The sequence below is a fragment of the Camelus dromedarius genome, chromosome 7, assembly GCF_036321535.1.
Source record: "Camelus dromedarius isolate mCamDro1 chromosome 7, mCamDro1.pat, whole genome shotgun sequence".
Taxonomy (NCBI): domain Eukaryota; kingdom Metazoa; phylum Chordata; class Mammalia; order Artiodactyla; family Camelidae; genus Camelus; species Camelus dromedarius.
Genome location: NC_087442.1, coordinates 20,905,849 through 20,929,471, shown reverse-complemented (window position 1 = coordinate 20,929,471; position 23,623 = coordinate 20,905,849). Strand labels below are relative to the sequence as shown.

At 35.5% G+C, this 23,623-nt stretch overlaps 1 protein-coding gene across 2 annotated transcripts in view; it reads right to left on the bottom strand.

Annotated features, from left to right (window-relative positions):
• The window catches only part of TNPO3 (transportin 3), an 82,606-nt gene that overhangs the window by 35,458 nt on the left and 23,525 nt on the right, over positions 1 to 23,623 (bottom strand). For both annotated transcript variants that reach the window (XM_010975644.3, XM_031455337.2), the window contains 7 exons: positions 16,717 to 16,917; positions 15,630 to 15,703; positions 14,010 to 14,166; positions 6,523 to 6,666; positions 3,924 to 4,099; positions 3,111 to 3,249; positions 1,737 to 1,883 (listed from right to left, as the gene is read on the bottom strand). In XM_010975644.3, the coding sequence (XP_010973946.1) occupies positions 1,737 to 1,883; positions 3,111 to 3,249; positions 3,924 to 4,099; positions 6,523 to 6,666; positions 14,010 to 14,166; positions 15,630 to 15,703; positions 16,717 to 16,917 (1,038 nt within the window). The remainder of the gene's footprint in view (positions 1 to 1,736; positions 1,884 to 3,110; positions 3,250 to 3,923; positions 4,100 to 6,522; positions 6,667 to 14,009; positions 14,167 to 15,629; positions 15,704 to 16,716; positions 16,918 to 23,623) is intronic.

Genomic DNA, 23,623 nt, shown 5'->3' with positions numbered 1-23,623 from the left:
CTCTATCTTTACTATAAGAAACACTTCTTTTTTTGCCTTTTCAAGCTACACCTTGCCCTGTTGGAAAAATCTGGAGTGGTGGGATGGGAAGTGACCTACAAGAGGTGGTAATTTAAGAGTTTATCTAGATAAGATCTAGCTTTTTATTACTGAATAATCCTCTGAAGCTTTATGGTTTGAGATTTACCAAAATCAATCATTATCACAACAACTAGACACAAAACAGAATTTTAAACTTTAAAAAGAATTTTATATAGTTGGACAGATATATATAGTAAGACAGGTATAATGAAATATTAATGGTACAATTTAGGCAGTAGATATACAGATATTCACTATAGAGTTATTTCGCCTTTGCTGTATATTTGAAATTTTTCATTAAAAAAATACAGAGATCATTTACATTTCATGTTTCCTAAATTTTTCTTATTTCAACATACTCCTGCGAGTAAACTAAGGCTTATCAATTGTGAGACGGTTAAAGGCATGTATAAGAATCTTGGGCCATGAGTATTTGGGAAAAGCCCTTGGTATTACTGAGAATCACTGATCTCATTCAATCTCCTTGCTTTAAGATGGAAACATTAAAGTCAAGGAATGAGGAGGAAAAAATGGCTGTCTCAGATAAGATAATGAATTATAAAGCACTAAGGACCTACAAGCATAAGGAATTAACTGCAAGAGAAATGGTGCCACGGAACTAGCAAAGGGAAGAAAGGGATCAAGCAAGCAGAGCCATTTAAACCAGAGCAGACCTGCTTTTGTTTACATATCAGGCTTCCAAGTAAGATGTAGTTGAAGATAGGATTCCTCGGTTAAAAAAAAAAAGTATTGAAACCCACAGAACCAAATCATCACTAAGGTTCTGTGGAACTACAAAATGCTATGATTCATATAACATTAACATTAAAATGAAGAAAATAGACAGTATTCATGTTGGGTAAGCAATCGAAAACAGACAAACAAACAAACACTCCAGGTGCTAAGATGAAGGACAGGGATGTTCAAGCAACCAACCAAAAGGATTAAATAAATGCTATAAAATTTGAAGAGACTAAGCAAAGAACAAGGTTGAAGAGTTTTCTAATGGACTACTTCATAATATTTCTAGTATATTTTCTTATAAGCAAATAGAGTATTTCTACATTTTCCGTTAAATCATAAAATGAGTATAAATAATGTAAAGAAAAATATGCACGTGGTGTGGGAGGAGTCATGTTATTCTCCACATCCTCACGCAAATATTTCACTTTTGTGTTAGTTTTAATCCATCCATATATTCTATACTATTAAAAATACAGAGTATAAAATTTAACATTTTTTTATTTAGCATACCAACTATTGCTATTTCAAGTCATTATTTCTAACTGCTAAATTATAGGTGCATCAAGTTGTTGCATCATAATTTATGTAATTCTTCTAATACTGTTGCACACGGGTTCACCGTTTTTTACTTTTATAGCTAATGCTTTGTACATAAAATAGCTATTTTTTTCTTCTGCATAATTATTTAAGGTGAATTCCCAGAATAATTACTGGCTCAGCAGGACTGATTTCTATGTACACAGGTCTGGTGTTCTTCATTATACTGGTATTGACTTCTTCAGTGTAAGCTATACAGCGACAGAAAATCTGCAGATTCCATTAAGCTTTATTGTCTTTTCAGTTCCTTTTCAAATTAGCACTGAAAAGAGAAGGAAATTAAGATTTGAGATTAAGTAGAGAAGAAAACTTACATGATCTGGTTCCAGCTGGCAGTGTCGAGCCAAGGCATGAAGAAGCCTTTGAATATAAGCTTTGAAGATGCCATGAATAACTTCATCGTTAGTTTTGTACAAATGCTCCCCTAGTCGGTACCAAAAGTTAAAGGAAATTTCTACTACCTATTAAATTAAAAGAGAAAAGATGGTTTATTTGAATCAGAAAAGGAATGGAGTAAGAAGACAGTTTTATTATTACTAAGGCCATATAGGAAAGATATACTTTTAAATATGAGCGGAACTAGTTAAGAAATCACCTTTTCTCCAGATTTATTATTATCCTCCCAAATTATATTCCTGTCTTAAGTCCAAAACTCTATTTAGGATGACAGGCTTTACATTCCCTGTTTAGCCCTGAGGTAACTTCTCCAACAGTATACTGGATTTTAAATTGAGAGAAACAGATACAGAAATGGAAGTCCCTTTAAAAGTATTTCTTTCCAAATTCTGAAATTATTCAATTTTATTTCTGAGTTTAGAACACTTTTTACCAGACAAGCCATCTGCAAATACCTGAACATACCACAGCCTATCTTATATACGGCACTAAAGGAGTGATAATTATTAGGTGGTATTATATTTCCTACCAAAAATGTTTTGAGTTTCAACAAAATCTAGATCTCCATGAGATTATGTCAAACAAACATTATATTTTATGTGATCATAGAAAAAGGACTGAGAATCACAGGGCTACTGTACCCCTTCCTGAGAGGGGCCCTATCATCCTTTTCCCATCAAGAATCCAAAATAGAGCTATTTAAATAAAGCTAACCCAGCTTGAAAATTCTTTCTCACTTCTTATACTATTAAGGGGAGGTAAAATTTCTTGAATAAATGGGGATATTTAAAAAATAATCTAGCAAACTTAAAAGAGGCATTGTGCCTTAGAGATTCTGGAATGAAGAAGACTCTTTAAATCCTTTCAATCTCATTCTCATTCCCATCTATAATTTGGAGAAAAATTTTGGATGTTGAAGACTTGTGCAGGTATAGTTAAGATATATATGTATATATATATATTTTTTTTAAGCTATAAGCTCTAAAGAATAAATGAAGCTAGAGAGGGGCCTCAGTAGAAAAGTAATTGGCTTTCTTTCTATAACAGGTGCCTTGAGGTTCCTATACCAGTCAGCCCAGTTAACCAGGTAAGAAAATAGAAAAGAATTCTAAGCAGAAGTCTAAATATAATTTTTTTAAAAATTCAATACAGAGGAAATTCCCACATTACCTTAAATAAAAATAAAACTATAATTTCCCACAAATAAAAAGATGGACAGGAGACAATGGAATATAGATAATGTGCAATATTCAGCTGGAAAATAATGACTTTAGCACAGTATAAAATACTACCTCATATTGAGGATGTCCTGCACAGATAAGAAGCAGTTCCAGAGTTCGTAGGTCCCCAAGGCCTTGGCCTGGAGTACAAACAATTTTTTCAAGAAAAGTTTCACATAGTTCAGTGAAAATACGGCAGTAATTCAGAACTCTGTAGATGAAAGAGAAACGAGAGTACCAAGTCAGAAATTTGGATGTTATGTGTACATACTCACAGACACAGTTAATCAAATAAATAAAAGTATCCTCAGCCTAAGAGACACAGTGATTATCTGCTATACTGTATCACAATCTCTGTAACAGCAACCTTTCCTTAAATCATATACTTTTAAACATATAAGTAAATGACTCCTCTGTCAGTTCAATTCTCAATTACTAAAACATTTGAATAAAATTCCCTTCAAATCACACCTGATACTTCAAAGTTCATCTGTAATTTTTAAGAGACTAACTTTTTTCTTTGGGGGGGAGGTAATTAGGTTTATTTATGTATTTTAAAATTATTATTTTTTTTTTTTTAGTGCAGATACTGGGGATTGAACCCAGGACTTTGTGCATGCTAAGCATGTACTCTACCACTAAGCTATACCCTCCCCCAAGAGCCTTACCTTTTGTATTGTGAAAAATTACTATTCTCCATCATCACCTCTCCCTCTGCATCCAATGTGCCACTCTAGGTCAGATGAGAATAGCAAAGCATCTTGAGGATGCAGTGTATATATTTACAGAGTCACGAAGAATCACAAAGGAGAGATGAGTAATAAAAGGTGACTTAACACCAGACTATATGTGAATCCAGGGCTACTGCCTTTAATAATTACTCACTTGTCTAAGTCTTCACGTGCCACAGCCATATGATAGGCAGTCTCCAATGTAAGAACTCCTTGAAAAAGTTGCATGGCTAATGGCAAGTTGGTTTCCACATTCTCAATGGCATAGAGAGCTGAGCACACACAGTCTGAAGCAGCTTCATGTAAGTTGGATGAGGTCTTATCCTGTTGCTGAGAGATAGCAGGAATAGGGAAGACGTATGATCATTAAGCTATAATCCAAGTAAGAGGAATGCAATTATAGTCTGTTTCTGAATATGTACTTTAAATGCATAACAACCTGATAGTCATGGCCTTCAATGAGACAATATCCATCATCTTCCTAGTCCTATTTCTGACAATTTCCCTATACATCAAGCACGTCAGCCTTTTGTACCTCAATCATGGTCACACGACTTCTAAAATCTATGCTTTCTTCCATACTAGTCCCACCAAATAGAATACCATGTGCTCCCTGCCCTATTCAGTCTGTGAAAATCTTCTCTATCTTTTTCTGATATTCTACTATCTAAAATGAAAGGCTCCAACAAGTATAAAGGACCCATACCTAACACATCATCATGATATTTCAGAATACCAAGGTTAAACAGAGGTTCTTAAAGCTTCTGGGGAGGAGAGGAGAAAGTAACTTTGAAAGGAGCAAAAATCAGTTCATCCATCTTCTCATTAGCAATGATGCATGTCAGTATACAAGAAAGCAAGGCCTTGGAAATTTGAAGGAAAATATTGAATCTAGAGCTTTATACTTAGCTAAACCATCACTCAAGAATGAAATAAAAAAATTTCTCCAGAATGCATGCAAAAACTCAGTATTTATTTCCCACATGTCCTTCTGAGGAAGGTATTTGAGAAGGTTCCAAAAAAGAGTTAATCTAATCCAGAAGCACAGTAAAAAGCAGCCCCAGGATGACAGCTGGGGAGCAGATCAAAAGAGCAAGTGATAATAAATTAGAAGGTTCAAGGAGGGAGGCCTCCAGGGTTTCTATTTAGGAGAGTACGGTTGAGAGGTTGGATAAATTTAGTGCAGGTATACTGATCTTTTGTGAATAATAAAAAACAAGGACATTTAGAATCTTCAGGGTGGAAACAGCTATAAAAGCAGGGCTGGGAAAACACAAAGACACAAATTATTCATTAGATCATTCTTAGATTGATTGGCGGTAAATTCAAAAATATTCATTTTATCACTGTTTTAAAAGTTAAATAAATGTTCAAATTTATTCTTTTCTATATATCAAGTATTTTTTTAAAAAAATACTTAAAAAAAACTATAGGGAAAAAAGCTATATAATAAGGTCATGGTCAAGGCATAAAGCAAACTAAAATATAGCATGATTTCAAACCACTGTATGAATGTATGAACAGTAATATATTTGACCCTGATTCCAGAAACACTCTTAAGTGGCAGAGGACTGGTCCTGACACTGGATCAGTAGAGAAGATAATATAATCCTGGTACATTAGCTTGTTCCTTGCCCCAATCTCAGTTCCCAGAAGTCACCACTGTTTTAAGTTTGAAGTGTATCCTAGACTGTGCTCCATTCATATTTAATATTTATAAACTTTCAACAAAAGTGAGACTTAAATTTTTTAATACTGACTATTCTTCACACAACTTGGTAAAATGAGAATCAAAATTACCATTATCGAGGTACAGCATCAGTAGACATGGAGACAAAGACAATGACTAGCAAAACAACTATTAGCATCCTAACTTTCCTCAGTTTTATCTTCTGAGGCAAAAATGATAGCAGAAATACACTAACAGTACAATGCCAAAAATGTCTCCTTGAAGGATGTGCTTTCCATTTCTTTCTTTCATTCACAGTCATATCAACCTAGTGTCATGCTACCATCTTATAAATAATAGTGCACCAGCGTAAAACCAGTATACACAGAGTTTCCATACTAATACGTCCTCATGGAAGGAAAACCACCAGGGAGAAAGAGACGAAGTCACTCCCACTTCCAAAGACCTATTTAATATTCCTGCTTGAGATAGTGCTTTCTAATTCTAAAAACTTGTCTTATTCCACGTACTCATACGCCCCTATCTAACAAGACACAGGAATGTAGTACTAGGCACTATTACTTTTAAAGTTTAAGAAAGAAATGCACAAGTATATAAAAAGACATTACTTCTTATTCTATTAATCTAAAAACCTGAACTCCAATGTATACATTCCTATACATACCATGTTTAAGCAAATTATCTCAACTACAAAGATAATATTCTGATCTAAAATTGTCTCAAAGACCCAATAACCATTATTAGAAATATACAACTTAATATTTTTAAAATAAGGAAACAGAGACCAATGGCTTTTTGTTACTTGAATTTTAGCATGTAAATCATGGATCTATATAATAAAGGCTGCTTTCCTCTTAAACCTAACTACATTCTACTCTGAGTATTAAAACTAATACCTTAATTTGGTACTTGGCAACAAGAAGGGGACAGTGCTGCTTTCTTACCATACACCTTCCATTCACTCTGCAAAGATCTGAAAACACTCATATCCCAGAAGGGCAGTTATTGTAAGTGACTATGTGGCAGAAATAAAAGCCACTTCATAACCAAAGTCATTACTTACCAAAACCTCAAAAAGGAGCGCAAGTAACTTATTGTTAGCCATGAAGTTACTGTCTAAAACTCCTAAGTTAAACCAACTTCCCAAACAGCGGAAGACCTTCATAAGCATTTTCTCATCTGTTCCTGCTTTTTCTACACAAGTCATCTGCAAAGAAAAAGTTACAACAAACAATGTCAATCTTTATATTTAAACCATTATTATCATCACTTTACAGATGTAATAATGAGAAGGATAATAATAACACCTAACTGTTAAAAGTGCTTTTTAAGTGCCAGACACCGTTTGAACACTCTTAATTCATTTAATCCCCATGAAAACTCTATAGGTAACTATTATTATTATTTCTACTTTCTCAACTAGGAAGCTGAGGTACAGAGAACTTACAGACTTGTTCAAAGATAGATATGTTTTAGAAACTATGTTTCTTAGATCCCACTTCCACATTAATGTAACTTATCAATAGAATTGTCTTCAATACTCATCATCTCAGACATTAAAAAAATGAAATTTTGTCATTTGCAACAACCATGGATGGACCTGGAGAAGGTATTATGCTTAGTGAAATAAGTCAGACAGAGAAAGAAAAATACTATATGTTATCACTTACATGAGGAATCTAAAAAATGAAACGAATGAATATAACAAAACAGACTCATAGATACAGAGAACAAACTAGTGGTTACCAGTGGGGAGGAAGGGAGGGGACGGGCAAAACAAGGGTAGGAAATTAAGACGTAAAACTATGTATAAAATAAATAAGCAACAAGGATATATTGCATAGCCAGGGAAGATAGCCAATATTTTATAGTAACTTTAAATGGAGTATAATCTATAAAAAATTTGAATCACTGTTATACACCTGAAAATAATACTGTAAATCAACTATAACTCAATAAAAAATAATAAACAAAATAAATAATACTCATCTATACATTTGATTTTATGGAACAGAAATAAGCTAGTGATACTATTGCATATTTCCACATGAAAAGCTGGTATTTCAGCTTCAGCACTGGAACCCTAGCAAATATACCACCCCACATAAAGTGATACTACTGTAAATATGGTAATTTACTACAAAAGAAAGAAAACAAAAAGTCAGACTAAAACTCACCATTGTTTCTCTTTGCAAACTGTTTTTGTGATGTATACTTTTCCCAAAGTAAAGTGTAATGCAACACTATGGATAAAGAATGTTTTTGCGGGCAATAGGTTAGAAACATCTTAACTGCCATGGGGTTTAGAAGGCACAGGAGTGGGGTGTGTGGAATGTAATCCCACAGTGATCTAAATGCTGACAAGTGGACCTCCAAATAGCCACGGTCCCCCTATGTCTGCAGTATCAGGTAATAAAAATATATACTTATTAATTAGTCTGAATTGCATTGAATTGAATTAAAATGAAGGAAGAAAAAAAGAAATGATTCAAGTAAATTCATGGCAATCACATACCCACACCCACAAACACACACATATCAATCTTTGAAGCTCTCGATATAAACTGATTACACAATTGCTTGGCCTTCCTAAATGAAATTTCAGGAAGGCATGATGGTTACAAACAGAAGGACTTGATTATACATTCTAACTACTGACTAATACTTTAGGATGGAATTTTGGAAAAACCCTACATCTAAAACTAGTTGCTCTGAAGAGAAGAAAATCTGTTAATTAAATCAAACATCATAAAGCTTCAGAACCAAGAGTTGCCTTCAGTTTCTCTTTGAGAATTGTATTATTAAAAACTCTGTCTCTTAAGACCTCAAAAGCTAAAAGATAAATACCAGAAGAGCTCACCAGTTAAAAAAAAAAAAAATACAGCAGAGGTAAATAATAAAATGATCCTGAATTAACAAAATGGTGAATAAATGGAGAAAAACATTAGAGGCCAGGCTCAGTTCAAGAGCAAGAATACCAATATTTTAAAAAATGTTAAGTTCAATACAATGTTTAGGAGTGAGTCCATTTGAACAGACCACAGAAGAATAATACTGACAAGAAAATAAGAGAATAGAACCATTAAAGAGAATGTGGGGGAACTGAATGAAAAAAATGGAAAAGGTTCTAAGAGGCCTTTGGTGTCTGCTATTACAGACAAATACCTATTTTTCTTAGCAACTGTGAACTAACTTCATCCTCTAGGTTCTATTTATAACATGACAAGCAACATGATAGAATTACAGACCTTATTAAGCACCACAAGGATGTATTTTTCAGATTTCATGACGATAAATCAAGCTATCACCTATTGTCAATTATTATGAAGTACTAAGTCAAGCCCAAGTGGCTGTGGCACTTGACCACTGTGGCAGTAATGATTACAAAGAATATAGTGGTAGCTGGATTCTTCTGAGTTCATTTGAGTGCTTACAAAAAGAAAATGGCAAGCTCAGGTTCATTAACTCAGTTCAAGTCACAGTATGAGAACTAGAGAGCTTCCACTTCCACAACAGCTCTAAATGAAGCTCTTACATTTTTGTAGCTGTAGGGCTAATATTGCTGAAACTCATATACAAATGTAATTATGTGGCTTGCTAAATTACGAACAATTTGAATTTACAGTCTCACCAAGTTTCTCATGTAAAAGTTAGGAAACTGGTAAGAATGGACTACTGAAACTTGGAATAGAGACATCCAGTTGGACCCTAATGAAACTGATAATCCTAAAACCCCAAGTCACTTTGAGTCTCCCTTACCAGTGGAAGTAGCCTGCCTTCCAGTATCTGAGATTAGCCTTCCACAGTTTGAAAGCCCTGAAATCACCTCATCTGAGACAGATGCCTTGAAAGAGGATGCCTATTCTCTTTAACACCTACCACACCCATCTCCTGTACCACTCACACCCAGGGTCAAATCTCAGTATGTTCTAGGGGGCAGGTACATACAGGAGGAAATAATTATACATTAAGAGAATCATAAAACTTTGCTAATATGTATCTGAAGAAACCTGGGAAACATGTGGGAGTGTATTCTAAAGGTGTTAGACCAAGGAAGGGTGGAATATAACACTAGATTGAGCCAAACTCACTGATACAAGTACACTTCCTAGAGATTCTGGATTTAATAAGCCTCTGGGAATAGGAATATCATAGTGCAGTTATCTAGGATTTTGGAGGAAATCTATGCCCTCTTCTGCAGGTAACTATTTTCATTTTAAGAAGCAGCTTCCAGCTTGCTACTGGGCCTTGGTAGAGACTGAACATCTATCCTTGAGACATCAGGTCATCATGTGGCCTGAGCTCCCCATCATGAACTGAGTACAGTCTCAACTACCTAGCCATAGGTTGGGCATGCAGAGCAGCAACTTGTCATCAAATGGAAAAGATATATAAGAAGACTGAGTACAGGAAGATCTGGAATGTATAACAAAGTTACAAGAGCATGTGGTTCAGATTCCTTTAACACCCCCTCTTCTTGCACTGATTCACTGCCTACAACCCACACCTGTGGCCTCCTGGGGTGTTCCTCAAAACCAGATAACTGATGAAGGAAAAACTCAAGTCTGGATTACAGATGGGTCTGCACAATATGCTGGTACCACCTGAAGGTGGACAGCTGCAGCATTAAAGGCCCACTCAGTAGTGAAGGCCAGTGCTGAAGAAAAGCCCTCCTAGTGGGCATAACTCCGAGCAGTATTTACGGTTGTCCACCATGTTTGGAATGACCAGAAATATGGATCTCCAATTATTCAGGGACATTTATCGATCATTTGGATGGATGACAAGGGATTGGGAAGAATCATGATTGGAAGATTGGTGACAAGGATGTCTGAGGAAGCGGTATATGAATGGTATATAAATGGGCACAGACTGTGAACATATTTCTGTCCCTTGTGAATACCCACCACAGGGCATCCAGTTCTGGAGACTGAAGTCCAAAATCAAAGTACCCACAGATCCAGTATCTGGTGAGGACCTGCTTCTTGGTTCACAAACAACTGTCTTTTTGCTGTCTTCACATGGCATAAGGGTGAAGGGAATTACCTGGGGTTTCTTTTATATGGGCACTAATCCCATTCATGAGAGCTCCATTCTCATGACCTAATCACCCCAAAGGTCCCACCTCCAATACCATCACCTTGAGGGTTAGGATTTCAATATATGAATTTTGGAGACACAAATATTCAGCCTAATAGCAGCAGGGAAAAGATGAAACGAATTGTGAAGAAAGCCTAGATACCAATTACAGCCTTATAACTATATAAATAAGAGCTGTATAGTACCTTTGCATATTTCCTATTTGTTTGTTATGCCATTGTGCTGGAGTTTAAATCTGTGTAAAAGACTACATATGGAAGCTGAGTTAGTCAAATGGGAAGACTGTGGCCAATTATACACTTATTGCCTCTCAGCTCCAAATTCACCCTTTTAAGACTACTCTGTAAAAATGGATCTGGGACCTTAAAACATTTTTTCCTGTGCTAACTGGCATTAACTTTTTGTCAGAAGGACACTAGAGAGAAAGTGCACAAGGAAAACAGTTTTGCTTCCTGATTTCAATGTGCTCACTTAGTAGTAGCCTTCTGCAGAATGTGCAGCTTCTCCAGCCCCAGACTCCTAGCTTCTCTGGTGTCCAGCTCTTGTAGTGCACTGGCCAGCAGTTTCTCTAGCATTCCCCACCCACTATCATTGTTTTATAGCAAAGTGCTTCTGGCCCCTAAAGAATGTACAACTTCTTCTCTAGCACCAGATTCAGTGCACTCAGCTTCTCCAGTGCCTGCAGTGTACAGTGTCCAGTAGCTTCCCCTGGTATTCCCACAAGCAGGCGATGTTGTGGCAGAGTACCTGTGGGAGACATCTTCCCTAACTACTTTCTTGGGCTTCCTGGAAAGCAGATTTCTAGCAAGGCTGAGAGGACAGATTTTCAGCAGCATGCAGCACCACAATGACTTCTTTATCATGGCTATGCTATCACCAACAGGGTCTGGATCTCAGCCCTCAGAAGGGGGTTTCTCTTCCTTCCTTGGAAACGATCTCAGCCTTGAAGTTAACACCTGCTCCTTGTATCTGTTTTATTTCTATATTCTTTACAGCTTTCTTTACCTCTTACTAGACAATTCCCCATTCTATAAATGCCTGTTATAGTTTAACATTCTTTATATTAAACAGCCCCAACAAATTACTAAGTGGTTTCTCTCTCCTGACTGGACTCTGATGGATACTAAAAGGAACCAAGGATTCTAGATCTGGGATAAGGAAATAAGATGAATACTAGTCATCTTTTTGTGTTAGGAAGTAAAGAGGTGCTCAGTGGCCAGAGTTATGACATTTTAAGCATCAGAAGAATAATTTAAGTGGAGACCCTGAATCAATGAAAATCCAGTGGGCCCATAACACTCCATAAAAAGAAAGCCAGAAAAAAAAAGTAACATTTAAGGCATCTTTAAAGCAAATTCTTATAATGAAAACAGGAAATTTAAAAATTAAGACTTATCCTGCCTTTCTAGTAGGAACTCAGAAGAATGCTAACTAATATACATGTAGAAGGAAAGACAGAATTAGCAAAACATTATTTTGCAAACTACAATGAAAATTTTAAGGCAAGGATTACTAACTAGAATCTAAAACCATCAGGAAAAAGATTCATAGAATCACACAACGGTAAAATAAACTACCATTATACAAATTGCATTATATTACAAGGGTGAAAACATATTTTACATATGGAAGAATCAGACTTTCATTATCCTAATCCAGTCAATCCTAGCATCATTAATGGAAGGAAAACCAAAAAGTATTTATTTTCCAATAAAACGCAGCATAAAGTATCTAAAATGTATTTAGCCAAAAATGTTTAACCTTTTAAAAGTAATCCATGATAAGTCCTGCAGAAAATGATTTGAGTGACTATTTTCTCAATTATCCCATGGATAGTATACAGTTAGGACCATTATTGATACATAGGAGAAAATTCATGACATACAATGGATGCTTTAGGGCATTTAAAGCTTAATTCTCTTGAGGAATCTCTGCTGAGCAGGGCTGCTTTAGATATAATTTTCAGTTAGATGAATTACGGATAAAAGAAAAACAAATGAAATGAAACAAAGACAAGGTAACAGAAAATCCAAAAAGAAAGATGTCTTATAAAACAACTGGTCTCTTCAACAAATCAGTGACATTTTGAAAAAGGAAGGGGAACAGGGACTGTGATTAAGTCACAATAACTTGATAAAAAGCACGATTCTAGACTAGATACTGATTTGGGAAAACGCTGTAAAAGATATTTTAGAACCAACTCAGGAATATGGTCTAGATAATTTTTACTTATATTAGATAATATAAAAATTTACTGAAGTGGAAAGATGAAGCTGGATGACTAGAAACGCAGGCTGCAGAAGGGTAGGTAGAGTACATTCTCATTTGGATTTTAAAAATCTGCACATATGTTCACAAAGGTTATGTACTAAAGGATTAATAGTGTCATCTCAGATGGTTTGAATGTAATTTGTTTATCTGTATTTTCTAGTTTTCTATTACACTATTTCTTTAAGATAAATGTTTAACTGAAAAATACATTTAACTTAAAAATTCACTGGAAAATTGTTCTTTTAAGACCAAGCTGAACACAATTTTAAACAAAATTTTGTTTTTTCAAATAAAAAGTTCAGTTATGCTGAACTACTGAAACAAATTCATAAAAAATGATCTACTACAACTACATTGTTGAGAAAATTGACCTGGACTATAATGACCTAAAAATGAGCTATGGGCTAGGTAATCAGTTTAATACCATCTAGTAGTTCAGCAATCAGCACATATTTTAGGCTTTGTAGACCATGTGTATCTGTGAAACCTACTCAATTCTGCCATTTTAGCCCAAAATTATGGACACAGACAACATGTAACTGAATGGGCATGGCTGTGTACCAATAAAACTTGAGTTACAAAACTGGGTGACAAGCCCATAGGTCGTAAATTAATCCACCCTGGTCTAGAGCATTAAAATTTCCACCTAATCAAAAAGGATGTCATCACATTTAACTCTTTTTTAAAAGATGGTGTACTATTAGCTAATCTATAATTGTGATACCACTCTAAGGTCAAGTGAACATCTGTACCACCACCCTATCAAAATCTCAATTTATCCTTAAGAGAGGATCTTTTCCTTAAGAAAAGTAAATTTATACACACTTCCCTTAGCACAGTCCTTGACCAAGAGCCTACAGTTTGTAGCATGAAGTAGAAGAGCAAGGAATACGTAATCAGAAGGCCTGAGTTCAAATTCTGAATTAGCAGTTGTATACTTCTAAAGTCTTCTTCTCATCATAAAATGGAGATAACATCACCCTTGCAGTATTACTTAGAAGCTCAAAAAGTATAGTTTTTGAAAGTATTTTTAACTGTAAAGTGTTATATAAATGCCACAGTATTATCATCACCACATTTTGCTAAGAAAGCTATTTCACAAAGATGCAACTGAGTTACAAAATAGCCATCAAGGCTTTTTGCCTCTAGGCAGCAATTTTGTACTTCAAACATACTCACCAATAGAGATACCACTGTACTAGAATAAAAGGCCAAATCTTCTATTATTTCTGTACGCCGGTTAGCTCCAATTCGTAAGGAACGACTATGTACTTCTTCAGGTAACACTGTAAGGATCTCCAGCAGAAAAGGCAGAGAAGTTACATCATTGCTATATCTAGAAAAGAAAAGAGAGATATAAGTTATTTAGAGTTCAACAATACAGAATTACATAACAACAGCCATCAGAATAACTTAAGACAACAAAAGCAGAATTATCACTACTGTTAAAGGGGATAAAAAATAGATATAATTCTTTGGAAAGGCATCTAGAAGTCAATATTTCAACCTGTATAATAATCTTTGACCCAGCAATTCCATTCCCAGAAATTTCTCTCTCAAAAAATCCCACATATACATGCAAAGTATACAAAGATGTGCACTGCAGTACTTTTTTTATAAAAACAGTAAAAATACTGGGAAAATATAAAGGTCATCCATAATTAGACAAAATTTAGAAGTTACAAGCATTACACAGTAGAACATACGTAGCCATTATAATGAATGTATCTCTATGTTATAACATGAAAACATGTCTACAATGTATTAAGTGAAAAAAGTGTATGTAAAAAGCTAAAGATCTAATCTGTTCTTAGAAACAATAATTAGTACATACATATAAACTAAAAAAATGTACAGTATACTTATATGTATTTACATGTAATATAATGTATATATGCAAACTGTAATAATTCTACATAACAAAACTGGAAGAAAAAAATTTTTTTAAGTATATGAAAGATGTTATTACATGTGACTGAAAAAATACATAGGTATATGCATATTAATATATATGCATTTACTTATTTTAAAATGCTTAAAGGAAAGTCTAGAGGGCGACACAGCCAATCATCAATAGTGTAGCTTATGAAATAGCTTATGGAATAGGAAGATGGGAAGGTATTTACTTTTTACTTTGAAAGCTTCCATACTGCTAGAATTTTTTCAAGGAGTATGTGTTATTATTCTTAATAAAAAGTTTCTTAAAACAAAAAATAATCCATATAAAGGCTTTAATGATACACTATAGTTGGTAAAAAGGACATTCACTTTGTTCAAAAATAATTTCCTAACCAAATGCCAAAATGCAAGCAAATACCAAGCTTATCTTGCCTTGCCAACACCATGAGGAAATGCTCCTCATGGTCAAAGCGGCAAGCTCCATATATCTAAAAATAATACTGTTCCTTTTACAGACATGAAATAAACCCCAACTAGTATGAGTACATATACTCATAACTTTCAATTTCATATAATTTTAAACATTCTGACAATATTTTTATAAAACTGCTGATATGTCAGTTAGTGAGAGAGATCCACAGACAATGAAAGACTGTTGCAGTTAATTCAAGAAGTGTGTGTGTGTGTATAAATTATGAGAGTCTTTTATGTCCCACATGATATATTTCTGTATTTAAATTTTAAATGATTTTCTTTTAATCTAACAAAGGTTAATGATAAATAAACTTATGTTAAGAGTTTGGGGAAATAGTCCAAATGCCTAGCTATTACTAACAAATTTCTCTGTGTAGGTTAATGGTAATTCCAAATGCTAGCATAGAGTCAATACAAATTACTTACTTTTCCACCAATGTCTGTACACACCCCTTCCAGGAAGGCATCTGTAGGGCAAGGTCTGCTATTGCTAAAGCCAGCTGAATAAAAAGAGAGATTAAATAAATGAATAGACAGATGAACAGAAACAGGGTTACCATCAATACTAACTGGAAAGCAAAGAAACTAAATTTCTTCCAAACAGTATGACAACTAAGACTGATACTACCCTCCTCTCTCACCCTCACAACTATATACCATGTATAAATTCTTCTGGACTAACTGCAAATTACTGGGATTTAAATGCTAACCTTAAAAAATGAAAAACCAAACCAAACCAAACCAAAAAATCAACAAAAAGAAGTCAGAAAGAACAGACTATAGACTTTCCTCAGAATATATTAATACTTACTTTTATTTGGCAATACCATAGAACTTCATGGACAGATAAATTATACTTTGCCAAAAAAAAAGCCAAAGCTACTGACAAAGTCAGCCCTTTGACTCACTCCTCAAGTAATGGATTGCCATTTCCCTCCTCTTTTCACTTCCCATCTTGAAGCCTTATGCAAAAGCCTCCTTCTTCTTCACGGGCACTTCTATGCCAGGCAAAGAACACACGTGAGTATGTATTCACTGAAGCTTCAGTTTTCCTTTCTAATGTATTTTCCTGTCTAAAGGGGGAAGGCCAGATGCTCTAGTTCATCATTTCATTCACAAGACTTCTACTAGTCAATCAGTCTAGAAAGGACTTTTTAAAAAGGCAACTATGCAGACCTGTGACCCAGAACAGTACTTTATCATCTATAGTTTTAACAGCGGGTGCAGGGGCGGGGGGTGGGTGCTGAGGCTAGCACATCCCTGCCTGTAAACACCTACACTCACCTCCCACCTCCCCCACTTCTGGTATTTAAGTTAGTTTGAAATCAAATGAATTCTAAGATTAGTACAAAAGATTTAAATTTTTATCTTCTATCTACATATAAGAATATAGCAATGAATGTCTAATAAAGTTGTTAACATTACTTCACATGGCCTAGCAATGTCAATCAAAATTAACTTGATAAATCCAAGTGGACTTAAAAATTTCCCTAATGAGAGGCACAGGATTTACCTGCGTTACAATGACAGGTGACAAGTCTTTCAAGTTCTGGATATGGGTTAGTAATGAGTCCCGTAAAGAGGCATGAGAGTCTGTGGGGAGCTCATAAAATGAGGTCTGAATCTTCATCTTCATGGTCTGTGCAGCAAAATAGCATGATTCCACATCCTGTCGGATCTGTAACAGTTGGTCTGAAATCTCCCACGCATGAACCTGAAAGCAGATCAGACAAAAATGTCTTTAAAACTACTTTTCTAAACAATTTGAATGCCATATAACCTTGATACATATATAAATTTATTTAGATCAAAGTAGAATGAAAGAAAAACCTGACAGGCTAAATTATCCACTAATTCAGCCAAAACTTCCAATAGTATACATTTATAGGCCATGTTCAACAAAAGTATTACCTAAAATCTTCTGGTTCTAGGAAGGCATCAAAGCTATCAATTGAATAAATAGATCTAATCTTGCTGATTAGAATTATTAATTGTATGGGGGGTAAAGAAAAATGACCCAAAAGTTTCTACTAAAACTAAAATGTACACTGTACAGCTTCCAATCCAATCTATAGGTTGGATGTTTCTTCTCTTTTTCACTTAAAATAAGTAAACTTTGTTCACTCTGAGAATTGAGTCTGGAAGCTATTTTAATATATGTCTAAATATGAGATATATTTCATATTGGTCTCAATAGGCCTATATTTCAATCTTTAGTTCCTGATTAACACAGCAGAAAAACTATCTCACATACTTCAATTATTTTCTAATGTTTTTATATCTGACAAAGTGCTATAGATGCTATTAAAATCACTTTCACAGGAGCATCTATGGAAATAATAAATAGAACAAAAACATAAAATTTGGTCTCTAACAGTTAATCTATAAAAAAGGGAGTCCTATCTTGAAAGATAACTTTGGGAACAAACTTGTGCAGTACACAGCAGGCAACAAATTAACAACTGATACATTCTAATCCAATTCTACATCAAACTGCCTCTTCATGGGAGCAGGCTAAAACGGGCTGGCAATATGGACTGAAAAATTTTTTTCAATCCCAATTCAGGAACTGAGCCAAATGTGAAGACATACAACATAGATTTACCTACTCAATTTCTTAAGAAAATAGAGCACGTCACGAGTAATACCAATGACTCTTCAAGATCTGTCCAAAGATAAATAGCAAATCAAGGAAGAGAAACAGGCAAAATAAATGGCCTGTACAACTTCCCAACGTAAACTGAAAAGAGAACCTAAAACTCACAATGATAGACTTATTGACATAACTCTACTTTCAATCAAATTGGTGAAAAATAAGCATGAAACATTAACTTCCTTGCGGATAAAATGTATTTTATTAACTTTTTGTACTTTTACCCCAGCTTAAAATCACAAAAAAACTTCCAGCCATAGTTTTAGCCATTCATTTATCTATCTAGTAACCAAGCACATCTATGATTTAATATATCATCAAAATATATTTTGCTCAAAGGATATTTTTAAAAATAATAGCAAATACAAAGCCTTAGTATCACCATAAATGCCTCATAAAAACAGAGCAATTAAACAGCAAAATGAAAGTACTATGGAAGTTAACAACAAAACTAGGTATTACCTAGTAATCTCCAAGAACCCCAAAATATAAGTGAATGGGGACAAACCAGTGACATCTATTAAGATCCGAGGACTTCCAACTTCCATGAAAGTGGCAGAGGGAAACAACAGGGTATCTAATGTATCTAAGAACAGAGAACACCAAAAGAGCCAACAGGGATGCACCAGAACGTACAGGGGGCCAATCTGAGGACTATAGTTGAAAACAGAAAAGGTTTTGCCCAATCCAAAAGCAAATGAGTAAAAGAGGCCTACGTAAGGTCTAAGGAGATGGAATAGTCTAGCCTCCATAAATTCTTAAAACTGAGCAGAGTCCCAGATTTAAGAGAAATTGTTGTGAAAAGAATCAAAATTATACAGGATAAGTACAACAGAGACAAAGAGAAGGAGAAGGTAACAAAGCTAGCAAATCTTAGAAATCAAACCACATATTTGTAAATATTATCTCAAAACAGGAGGAAAGGAAGCTCTATGAAGTTGGAAATACTATCCCTAACTACGCCTCCTTCTAAAAATTCAAAAAAACTAATTTCGTAAAAAATAAGCCATTGAGGTCAAATGCCGTGTGTGTGTGTGTGTGTGTGTGTGTGTGTACAGAGAGAGACAGAAAAAAAAGAGAATAATCAGAATAGCATCACTACAAGGACAGCAGGCCAGAAAAAAACATTTTAAAAACTAGCCTAAAGTCCAAAGGACATAGGAGCCACCTGAAAAAGCTCCCAATGGCCAAAGATAGAAAACTGTAGTAACAAATTATAATAGCACTGGATTATAATCAAAAAATAAAATAAATATCTATGAGTCCATACTGATGTGAATAACAATTGAATAAATAACTGGGAAGAAGTTATTTGTAGGATATGACATCTTTTTTACAGAAGAATGCTACTTAATAAATGTAGGAATGAGGGAAATATAAAATCACCATTAGAACACCACAGAAATAACTGCTACCAGCAAGATCCATGGATAAATGATAAAATATATCAAACTATTTTCCCAAAATATTTATTGGTTACTGTGGTGGTTTTAATATATGTCCACAAAGTCTTTATAACACTTTTCATTAACAACTCGGACTACTCTGCTAGAGAGACACCATGGAGACTCTGCTGGAGAGACAATGTAAAGACATCTAAGACTACTTGGAAAGCAACTGGAGCCCAGCTAAGTCCAGTCATCCAGCTATTCCTATCAGAGTGTCAGGTATGTAAATGAAGCCATCTTAGAATCCCAAGACCAGCCCATCCACCAAATGGATGTCTCATGGAGCAGAATCACTCACAGAGCCTTGCTTGCATTTGCTCAAATTCATGACCTAAAAAGTTATGAGATACAATGAAACATTTTTTGTTTTAAGTCACTAAATTTGAGGATAATTTGTTTCACAGTAGTAGATCATGAGGATAGACAGTTAGATACTGCATGCATCCTGCTGAAAGATCAGAATACCACAATGACAAGAGAATCAATGTGTCTCATTAAACCTCTGGATCCAACTAGCAATTTGCAGGAAATACAGAGGGAAATAGAACTGCATCGTAACTATGTAATCAACAAAATCCAGACTGTAGGGAAACTCAACATATCAAACGGCCTACATTCTTCAAAAGTAATATATACAGGGAGAGAGAGAACCTGCAGAAAAAGACACTCAAAAGACATATTTTAATTCACCAAGTTATAAATTTGTTTTGTGTGATTTTTCTGTATTGGTTAAAAAAACAAAATATAACAACAAAACAAACAACAACCCCCGATATTGCCTATTAAATTAAACTAGTATGAAGTGTTTCTCCCAAGTGAAATCTAACTTGTCAACCCACCAGGTCAGAACCTTGGTCACAGAGAAAAAAAATGTGACAATGAATATATATATGTTCATGTATGACTGAAAAATTGTACTCTACACTGGAATTTGACACAACATTGTAAAATGATGATAAATCAATAAATTTAAAAAAAAATCTTAGTGAAAAAGTCCATTGACTGTCCAGTGCCATGCTGTGCTTTAATCTGAAGGGCAGAAACTACTAAAACATGCCAATCATATCATTCTTATTATCTGTATTTCTGTCTTAAACATTTCTATCTCCTTCTAAGTAGAGATCTGAAAAATGAAGGGCAGAAGATTAAGGTCCAGTCAAGGTGGCAGAGTGGCAGGACCATGAGCTTGCGTCTCCTCACAACTACAAGAAATCCACAAGTGAATGCCAAACAACCATCCAAAAAAAAAAAAAAAAAGACTGGAACATAGCAAAAACACAGATCTTCTGCAACTGGAAACATAAAGAGGGAACCACAGCAGGACAGTAGGAGGGGTGTGCTCGTGCTATAATTGGGCCCCATACCCATCCCCCACCGTGGGCGACCCACAAGCTGAAGAATAGTTAAGTTGCAGAGGCCCTCCCACAGGAGTGAGAGCTCTAAGCCCCACGTCAGCCTCCCCAGCCTGGGTTCCAGCACTGGGAAGAGAAGGAGACCCCAGGACATCTGGTTTTGAAGGCCAGTGGGACTTGATGCGGGGAACCCCATGGGACTGGGGGAAACAAAGACTCCATTCGCTTGGGAAGTCTACACGGAATCTCATGTGTGCCAGGTCCAAGGGCAGAGGCGGTGATTTCATAGGAACCTGGGCCAGGTCTGCCTGCTGGATTTTGAGGGTTTCTCAGGATATGGGGGACAGCTGTGGCTCACCCAGGGGACATAAAAGCTGGCAGAGGACATTCTGGGAGTGTTCATCTATATGAGCTTTCCTGGAGGCTGACATCTTGATTGGATCATTAGCATCAAGACCTAGCCCCACCCAACAGCCTGTAGGGAAGTCTCAGAACATACAGGGTGGGAACACAGCCACACCCATCATCAGACTTCCTAAGCCACAAAGGCCTCTAGACACGGCCCTACAGCCCTACATACCAGACGTCCAGGACCAAGCCTCATTCAGGAGTGGGCAGGCACCAGCTCCTCCTGCCAGGAACTGTAAGCCTCTAGTCTAGCCTCATCCACCAGGGGCAGATACTAGAAATAAGAAAACAACAATCCCAAAGCCTGTGGAAGGAATCCACAAACACATAGAAAGACAGATGCAAAGGAATATCTCCCAGGCCAAAGCACAAGATAAAATCCGAGAAGAAGAAATAAGCGATAAGGAGATAAGCAATTTATCTGAGAAAGAGTTTAAAGTAATGATGGTGACGATGTTCAGAGAACTCAAGAGGAGTATAGATGTACAGAGCAAAGTCTTTAGCAAACAGTTGGAAAATATAAAGAATACCCAGAGTTTAAGAATAAAATCACTGAAATTAATAACACACTAGAGGGAACCAAGAATAGACTAAATGAGGCAGAAGAACACATCAGTGAGCTAGAAGACAGATCAGTGGAAATCACTACTTCCGAACAGAAAGCAGAAAAAAGGAAAAAAGGGAATGAGAATAGTTTAAGAGAACTCTGGGACAACATGAAACACTCTAATATTCGCATCATAGGGGTCCCAGAAAGAGAAGAGAGAGAGAAAGGACCTGAGAAAATTTTTGGAGCGAGAATCACTGAAAACCTCCCCAGCTTAGGAAAGGAAACAGTTACCCAAGTCCAGGAAGCGCAGAAAGTACCACAAAGGATCAATCCAAAGCGGAACACACCAAGGCACATAGTCATCAAATTGACAACAATTAAGGATAAGGAGAAAATATTAAAATTAGCAAGAGAAAAGCAACAAATAACATATAAGGGAACTCCCATAAGGTTATGGGCTGATTTTTCAGCAGAAACTCTACAGGCCAGAAAGGAGTGGCACGATATATTTAAAGTGATGAAAGGGGGAAACTTAAAACTAAGAATACTCTATCCAACAAGGCTCTCATTCAGACTTGGGGAAATCAAAAGCTTCACAGATAAACAAAAGCTGAAAGATTTCAGCACCACCAAACCAGCTTTACAACAAATGTAAAAGGACCTTCTCCAGTCATCAAACCATAAGAAAAGAGAACAAAAAGAGAAAGAAAAAAAAAAGACCTACAAAAGATTGCTTTGGCTGTTCGGGATCTTTTGTGGTTCCTTATAAATTTTGGAATTGTTTGTTCTAGTTCTGTGAGGAATGTTGTGAGTATTTTGACAGGGGTTGCATTGGATCTGTGGATTGCTTTGGGTAGTATGGCCATTTTGATAGTGTTGATTCTTCCAATCCAAGAGCACAAGAAATCTTTCCATTTCTTTGTGTCATTTCAGCTTTCAGAGTATAGGTAACCTCCTTGGTTAAGCTGTTTCTAGATGTTTTGTTGTTTTTGATGTAATGGAAATGTCTCTGACAGTTATAAAATTCCAGTTTCTGAAGTGAAAAAAAAAAAGTGAATGAAGGGCCACAAATGGCAAAGCACCCTTCTTTCTTATGAGTGAGTTGTATTCCATTACATATATGTATGCTGCATCTTCATTATCTATTCAACTATTGATGTGCACTTAGGATGCTTCCATATCTTGGCAATTATAAATAATGTTGCTGTTAATAGCAAGGTATATGCATCTTTTTGAATTAATTTTTATTTTGTGGTTGGCTTTATTCCTTTGATAACAATTTAAGTTTAAAAAGCTAAAGCTCTAAACATTCTTAGAAACAATGAACAGTACATACATGTAAATTTAAAAATATATGTGCAGTAGGGAAAAAAAAAAAAGAGCTATCAAGCCATAAAAGACATGGAAGAAATTTAAAAGACATATTACTAAATGAAAGCAGCCAGTCTGAAAAGGCTACAAACTGTACAATTCCAACTAAATGACATTCTGGAAAAGGCACAGCTACAGATACAATAAAAAGATCATGGTTTCCAGGGGTTTGAGGAGAAAGAAGGAGAGAGGATGAATAGATGGAGCACGAGGGATTTTTACGGCAACGAAATTATTCTTTATGATACTATAGTGGTGGCCACATATCTTTACGTGTTTGTCAAGCCCACAGAATGTACAACATCAAGAGTGAACCCTAATGTAAACTATGGATTTTGGTTGATAATAACGTGTCCATGTTGGTTCATCGATTATACCAAATATACCACACTGATGAGGGATGTTGAGGGTAGGGGAGTTTAATGTGTGGGTGGGGAGGGCTATGTAGGAACTCTGTATTTTCTGCTCAATTCTGCTGTAAACCTGAAACTGCTCTAAAAAAATGAAGTCTGTTTAAAAAAAAAAAAAAAAGAAAGGCAGAACCAAAAGTCAAAACAAAACAAAAAAACATTTTCCACCTGGGAACTGTTAACTTGTGGTTAAGGATGCAAAGATTTCTTTTTCAAGCACCTTTAATC